At 38.7% G+C, this 8,623-nt stretch overlaps 1 protein-coding gene across 1 annotated transcript in view; it reads left to right on the forward strand.

Annotated features, from left to right (window-relative positions):
* The window catches only part of XPR1 (xenotropic and polytropic retrovirus receptor 1), a 307,783-nt gene extending 302,255 nt beyond the window's left edge, over positions 1-5,528 (forward strand). Inside the window, exon 15 of the mRNA XM_053693944.1 lies at positions 2,851-5,528. Within this exon, the coding sequence (XP_053549919.1) occupies positions 2,851-2,911 (61 nt within the window). The 3' untranslated portion in view covers positions 2,912-5,528. The remainder of the gene's footprint in view (positions 1-2,850) is intronic.
* Positions 5,529-8,623: the final 3,095 nt, after the last annotated feature.

Raw genomic sequence — 8,623 nt, forward strand, 5'->3', positions numbered from 1 at the left:
CGGAATAGGGGTTAATAACTTTAATATAGCAGCAGCGATGTTGGGGTGCGGCAGAATAGGGGTTAATAACTTTAATATAGCGGCGGCGATGTTGGGGTGCGGCAGAATAGGGGTTAATAACTAATATAGTGGCGGCGATATCGGAGCGGCAGATTAGGGGTTAATAGTTTTTTTTAGGTGGCGGCGATATCGGTAGCGGCAGATTAGGTGTTAATAACATTATGTAGGTGGCGGCGATGTCGGTGGAGGGGGCAGATTAGGGGTGTTTAGACGTGGGGTTTATGTTAGGGTGTTAGGTTTACACGTTAGTTTTCTTTCCCCATAGACTTCAATGGGGCTGCATTACGGAGCTTTTCATTCCCGCGATCGCAGGTGTTAGACTTTTTTCTGACACGTTCTCCCCATTGATGTCTATGGGGGAAGCGTGCACGAGCACATCAAAACAGCGCTTGTATTTTGGTGCTGTATGGATCTTAAAAGCACCATATCTCACCCACAAGCCGGGTTTTTTAAAACTTGTAATGGCTGCACTATAGGGGGGTTAAATAAAGCAACTTTTGTTACATTAGTTACTTTCCCTATAGCGCTCAAAACTTGTAATCTAGCTGTATGTCTTTAGTGTGGATAACAGACCAAGTGTTGTCACCTGCAGGGGGGGCACTTTGGGGGCTTATTGCCCCCCCACATATGAGGTGGCCAAGTGGCTCCACACCATTGGGGGAATGTGGCAATGCCGGTGACAGCACCCCTACAGACCTGGAAGAGCAGGCTGCAGTAATGGAGCTTTAGGGAGCTGGATGGAGGGGTAAATATCAAAACCCATCAATCTCCACTCCCTTAAGCCCTAAAAACACCCAAGACCCATAGTTTGAAAGGCAATTAGTGGCTCTTTCAATTAGTGTGTCTTTAGTATATAGTTTAAGCACACTTTTAAAAAATAAAAACATAAACATTTTAATATATTTATACCTATAATAAGCCATCAAAAAAGGCATAGAGATTCCCATGTCCCCTTGATATAAAGCCATTAAGCCCCTTATTAAAAATCAAGCCTCTATATAAGTTTTAATTTCCAGTGATCACCTGGTGTGAATAAATGTGCAGACCTTTTGCAATTACCTTTTGAGGCTTTCCCTCTTTATGGAGGGTGTCAATGATGGTTTTCTGCACAACTGTCAGGTCAGCAGTATTTCCCATGATTGTGATTCCTACTGAAGACTGAGAGACCATTTAAAGGCTCAGGAACCATTTGCAGGTGTTATGGCTTAATTAGCTGATTAGAGTGGGACACTTTGAGCCTAGAATATTGCACCCTTTCACAATATTCTAATTCGACCTGTATATCCAGAGGCCATAATATTTTTTAGCATAACCCCTTCTTTTTACTATAAAGTTAATTTAAAAAAAAAGCACCATTGTTTTTATTTCTTTTAAAAAAAAATAATTTAATTTTCATAAAGAAGACCCTCTTAAAACCTATACAGGGGCTTTATTTTAAATAGCCAGGTGTGACTAAACATGCATTTATTTGAGAAAAGGCTCTTGGGAGCCCCTATGTCCACATCAAAGTTATATAACTGTAAACAAAGGCTCTTATTTATATGAGTTAAGCCCCTTCTTTTAACTATATTGTGTAGGGGAAAAAACGACCTTGTTTATTACATTTGTTTATGAAAATTTACATTTTTTCACATACCTTGATGTAAAATGTTATGAAACATGCATAAAATAATGGTATAGTTTTAAATCTGCTGGGTCTGCTGAAAAAATATATATAATGTGTGGGTTAGGCACTGAAAAATATTCCGAAGTAGGAGTTAAATGTGAGCAGAATCTAAGTGGAAATGGCTCAGCAGTTAAGGGTATCTGCAGATAAACCTGCAATTTCTATATCTTGGCCCACGTATAATTGGATCCCCATTGACCCCCCTCCTGTTGTCCATCCCATTGGACCTCAAACTAGCAATGGGTAAGTTTGTTAGGGGTTACCTATGTTTGGGTCTATGTGGGTGGGGCCTGATTCTGTCCCGCCCCTAGTGCCAGACTGCCAGGATATGGAAATGGCAGTTTTATCTGCAGATAATTTCCTGTTCCCTAAATCTTGCATTCTTCCAATGAAACCAAAGTGAAAATCAAAATCTCACTTGGGACAGTATTTACTCCCTGAGTGGATCGGTAAGGAATTTCAGCTTTGCGAAAATATTTTTGCTTTGCATTCTCTGTGGTGGTAAAGATTCTCCATCAAAATTTTTTTTTTAAAGTAGATGATATTCACTTTATCATGTGTCTGCCTTTCACTGTCCTATGGAGAAAGACTAAAGCAACCTTTTGTTTTTTAATCAAATGTACCTCTTTCTATGCTAGTGGTGTTTGCAACAATGTAAAGCATTGTTATAGACATTGTTGCAAACACTACTGCCATAGTGTGCACACTCTTAAGCCTACCGGACGATACTGAGAGAAAGAGATACATTTCTTAATAGAAGAAAGTTGCCTGCTCTGTCTCTTCAATATTTACTATTGACTTTCCAATTCCTTTATTAAGTAACTTCATAATGAAAATATATCACCTTTACTTAAATCATTCGGGGGAACTTGTAGACCAGCTCCTGTTGTATTGTAACACACAGTAACTGTCTTCATTCTGAATATGTGATTATATCCCAAATTTCTCTTACATGTTATGCAGACGATGTGTTCTCATTATTTCTATTAGTAACATTATTATAGTGAACCTTGTCATCAAGATATCAAATGTGCCAAAACTTAACGCTAAGCTATTTTGCAGGAAGTAAGCCGTGTGTTTATACCAGACCAACCTAAGCTATCTTGTTTTTTTGTTTCCTTTAGGGGTAAGGGCCGAGATGCCAAGATTCTGATTGATGACACCGATGACGAAGCTAACACATGAAACAGCTGATATTGTCATCGTCCACCCTCAGACCATCTCAATCAAGCTGCTGTCATCCCCAACATTACGGCTTTCTCTGTCCTCTCTCCACACTACGCCCTCCGGTTGGCCCTTTCCCTAAGTAAATAAATTTTCCATCCACGGAGAGAGGTAACAAGAGAAGCTGCGGACAGACCTTCCCTGCCAGAGGCTACCAGATTCAGGATGGAAAGGACTGTCAGTGACCTGGGGGTGATCGTCCCTCCTGTCTCCTATTTAATCTCTTGCCTAATTCCAAGCAGACTTGAATTCATTATTGATTTCTCTAGCTGTGGTGCCACTTAAGTACACCAGCCCGTGCTGGCAACGTTCTCACTTTCACAGCTGTTGATTTATGTCTTACATCCATCACTCTCCCTTCTTTTACATCCCAACTCACCCTTGTTTGCATTACATGATGGATATTTTTTTTGTGTGTGTGTTTGTTCCCACCCCCCAGCAGTGCTGTGTGGGGTCCCAAAAGTGGCTGGGGGAGTGACAGAGAAAAGAGGGATATCGTCCCTATCTTGTACATCTTCATCAATCCATTGTTTTAAACCAAAGTCTATTTTCTCTTAATCTTACTCCTACTTGACTTTTTTGTTTTCACCCCCTCCTCCTGGATTTGTTCAGATCTGGATGCTGGTTTTATTGGCGCACAGCCATTTCATCATCTGACAGAAGCCAGTGCCTTTTCCGTGCAGGGCACGCGCCAGTCCTGCCAAGGGCCTGTATTCTGCTCTTTGTAAGAGCTGTGCACTCCGTTTCATAGCCTCAACATGCACTGGGGAACAGCGCTGCTTAACCACTTTGTTGCTGAGCATTTAGGTGGGGTTGATAGTTGACGACCTCCACAGCAGTGTGATTAAAGTCTACCTTCTCCCAGTTTACTGTCAGATAAACATGTCAACAGTGCATAGGTTGGTGTGGCACATACCCCAGTATCTTATTGCGGCCTTCTGGGTTAAATCCATGTTTGCCAGCAGATTTGATCAGAAGTGCTGTTAAAATGTATTAGTTCCCCCAGGTTTAGTCCTTAATACAAAATGTACACGTTTCATTAATGTTACAGAGCTGCCCGGCCTTATAACTAGTTTGCTTTCTCCAGTTAGTGCAAGGACAATCTTTACTCTAGACCTCCTTATGGTGACAGTTTACCTCTTATTAGATCCCTTCCTGTCATAGCCCTTCTCCCCATCCTCGGAATGAGGTTACAAAGGAGCAGTGCTACGCTTGTCGCTGTGGTTTGTGACCTCTACTTGTCTTGCTGTAGCTTTGTATGTGCATTGCTGTTCAGCTTGGCTTCTCTTGTCCGTGTGCATGCTTTGTTCCTTGCTTGTCACATGGGGATTATTTGTGCTTTTTAGAAAGGGGCTTAGCTGCTGAGTGTAGGGAGAGGGCACCAGTTGCTCTTCCGGTACAGCCCTAAAAACTGTAACCTGAGAAACCACTTCCCTTATAGCTGAGGTGCCAACATTTATTATAATTAAAACCATCTGTAGCTCCCAAAATTAGCTGCTCTACCTGGAGAAGCTGAAATGATATTGCAGCACATTTTAGCCTTTGTTCACCCAAAATGCAACCCCTCCAGTACCTCTCCAACTCATCCGCATCACATGGTTTCCCTACAACACCATGACTAGAGGTCTAGGTCATTTTCTTACAAATTCTGAGGATGCCTTCAGATGCACTTGTAGCATTTCTAACTCAAACACTTGTGACTTTGCTGATCACATTCCCTAAACATCTTGCAGCTGTTTTTCTTCACAGAAGTGTCTATTGCAATGGGGACAAATAACCGTGTTTGGATAACTAACAACGATACGACGATCATTTTATTGCCGAACAAAAAAACTGCACCCTACAAACATGCAGCGGTTGTTTTTTCCTATCCAGGGTGCTGCTACCGATACCCTTGTTGTTTTTTTGTACATAGTGGGAGACGTGAAATTGTTCCTTAGTTATAAAGGACGTTTTAAGTTAACCGGAGCTCCCTCCCTGCCTCAGGCAAAAGCCGGACTCAAAACTTGTGACAAATGTGTTCTACTTGTGAAGATGTGATGTAAGTCTGTGCAACAAGGAAGTCGCATATGGAAGAGGGACACGGAAATACAGGGAATAAAGGAGAATCTAAGCACACTCCGTCTCTCCCTGCTCCCCTCTCCAGCTTTCCCCACTGTGAAGCTTTCTTCCTGGTAGATGTCTTCAGTATAAGCACTGTGACTTGTTCTATTTCTGGTGCATTCCTATCCCTTGCCCCTTCCATATGTCTTTTTTTCCATGTTTTTCTCTTTACCTTTATTTTGTTGTTTTTCCTCTCCATGTCTTGCATACTCCCCAGTGGTTCTTTACACTTTGATAGTAGAGACCACGGACTGCGCCCTGCTTGCTTGTCTCTCTGTGACTGTGCTTCTAGCTTTCTATTCCCCTTTGATGGATATAAAGTACCTTTTTTTTAATACTGTGGAGTACTTTCTGGTCAGTAGGAACATTTGGCACAAAGTGCTTCTGGTTTGTAGATTGTATAAAACAGAAATTTATGTGGCTTTATGTGTTCTTTTCTTTTTTTTGTTTTTTTTTTGGTAAAAGAAAAAAGAAATTGTTGTCTTTTTTTTATTTCTTTAGACACAAGACAAAATTAACTAGCACTGATGCAAAATAATTTAGTTCTATTTATTCAACATAAATAAATGAGGGCATTTATCATAAATTATTTATTAAAAAAAAATTGCTTTGGTATATAATCAAATAAGCAATGAAATGTAACATCTGTATACAAAAATGTGCCTAAAAACCTTTTAAAGGGACAGTATACACCAATTATAATTTAACTGCATGTAATAGACACTACTATATAGAATAATATGCACAGATACTGATATAAAAATCCAGTATAAAACCTTTTAAAAACGTATTTAGAAGCTCCTGGTTTAGCATTGTTCAAAGGGGCTGAGAGCAGAACCTTCCCCTGCATATGAAAAGATCTATTATACAAACAGAAGCAATGTGAAGTCTGTAGACTTCAGTATACATCTAAAGCATTGGGGCTTGGTTAGGAGTCTGAAAATCAGCACAATGTTATTTAAAAATAAGCAAAATTATACATTTTAACAAAAACGCCCCCAGATGGGCTATATAAATGGATCATCTACAACACATTTATGCAAAGAAAAATTTAGTGTACAATGTCCCTTTTAATATGCATTGTTTTGCAGTCCAGGAACATACCCTTTCAAATCTTCCTGAATATATATTTATATTATCTCTCGTTAGCTTTGACCAATTACAGATAGATAAAACTGAACTGCAGTGATCAAGCAATAACTACCCTGCCTAATGTATTCCTGCCTGTCTGGGGCAGAGGGATAAAACACCATTATAGGTAAATCAGGTGAAATAATTATACATTACAAAGCTTTTTTTACTGCACACACATTTTATGCGGAATTACATTTTCAGTTGAATTCTCTTTGTAAATGATACAAAATTATAGCTGAAAAACGTGAAAACACAAAAAGATGAATCCAAAGGAATTTATTTTTACTGTTTGGCTCCCTTTGTAACGTTACCAGAAATTACTACTTTATAGACTTTTAAAGGAATTTTACAATGGGTTAAATGTTGCATCTTTTAAAACAAAAAAACAGTCATTCTGATGCTATACACATTTTCTCTATGTGGGACAATTAATGGCTGTTACTAAAATGATTTACATTTTATTACATGTAGTCCTCAGTTTACGCCGGGGTTAGGTTCCAGGAGGAATGGTTGTAAATCGAAACCGTTGTAAATTGAAACCTAGTTTATAATGGAAGTCAATGGGAAGTGAGGGAGTTAGGTTCCAGGCCCCTCTCAAAACTGACAATACATTATTATTAAAGCTTTGAAATGAAGACTTAAAATGCTAAACAGCATTATAAACCTAATAATATAGATTGTATCATCATCAAACTAAGTTTAATGAACAAAAACATTTGCTAACAGCACCTAATTAAATAATTACACAACAGACTGCATCATCCTCAAACTAAGTTTAATGAACAAAAACATGTTTTTTACTTGCAATTTTCTGCAATCAGTTCTCTGCATTGTTAGATAATATTGGGTCTGCACCTATTCTATGCATTTCAATCTGCAGTGATTAATAGGCAGTTAGGCACCCTCACCTCAAGCAGCTGGACAGGAAGATAATAAGGAAGTGGCTGCTCGATAGCTAATGTCTGTTCTGTGTACACAGATCAATTTCAGACCTGTTAAGTTGCATAACTTTTTATATTTTAATTACTGCACATGACTGGAAAAAAAGGTTGTTATTCTGAAACGGCGCAAATTGAACCAGCGTAAACCGAGGGCCACCTGTATAGTTTAGGTAGCGCTCATTCCTGCCTAGTAAATACTATGAGATAAATAGAATATTGTGACATGCAGTTGAATATTTAAAGTTATTTATCACAGAACAAATAGTGCAATGTGTAGTCAGATATTTGTCTTTTTCCATCAAATATCAGCCATATTTCAATTTCCAATTTGTTCACCTTAAAGGGATATGAAACCCAATTTTTTTATTTTGTGATTCAGATACAGCGTGCAATTTTAAGCAATTTTCTAATTTACTTCTATTATCAATTCTTTGTTCTCTTGCAGGAGTGCAAGCTTAGGAGCCGGCCCATTTTTGGTCCAGGCCTTGGCTACATTTAGCCACCAAACAAAAGCGCTACCCATGTGCTAAACCAAAAATGGTCTGGCTCCTAAGCTTACATTCCTGCTTATTAAATAGAGATACCAAGAAAACAAAGACAATTTGATAATAGGAGTAAATTAGAGTATGCAGTTTTAAGCAACTTTCTATCTGAATCATGAAAGAGAAAATTTGGGTTTAATAAAACTACCCTAGTAGAGGCATATTCAGTTACTCGTACATCAATGTTTTTATGACCTTTAGAATTTACAGAATATTTTTCTATGTCTATTTATCAACATACAATTCATATTAGATGGCAGCACGTGCCTCATATATGGATGACACAATTGTATTTAAGATATGACATTGCATGTATGTTTATGGAAAATAAGGCGCTTCTGTCCCTTAGCTCTCAAGAATTTGTAAGGTTAAAGCAACAAGGATCGCAGAAGACAACGGTTTGGACGTTAACCTCCTTCGGCTGGAGTCTGCTGGATTTCGCATGTGTAGGGTTTTGACATTAACCATCTCCAACATACAGTTACTGTACGTAAACTAGCGTGTGCTGATTCCATTGGGCCAACTTCTTATGGGACATCCAAGGAAGATGAAAGATCTAGATGAGCTATTGGAGCTTGAAGTCTTTATAGTAGCCCATTAAATTAAAGGGTGCATTACATTTTAAAATGTATTACACTATTTTATTAAAGGGACATTAAACACTAAATAAAAGCTAGGTAGAATGATGCGGTCAAAGAAAAGATTAGTCCATGACCAACATGTAGATTAATTTTTTTAAAGTTTCATTAGTTGTTTAAATATTGACAAAATAAGTGTAAAGTTTTAGTGTCTATAAAACAATGGGAGCTGCCATGTTGTAACTTAGGTTACCTTCTCTGCTGTGGCCAATTAGGGGCAGTTATAAATAGGTCACTAGAGTGTGCAGCCAATGGCTGTGTGGAATATAACAGTGTTCTGCACTTCCATTTCTATCAGGAAAGGAAAAGCTCACA

Source organism: Bombina bombina, chromosome 10, assembly GCF_027579735.1.
Source record: "Bombina bombina isolate aBomBom1 chromosome 10, aBomBom1.pri, whole genome shotgun sequence".
NCBI lineage: Eukaryota > Metazoa > Chordata > Amphibia > Anura > Bombinatoridae > Bombina > Bombina bombina.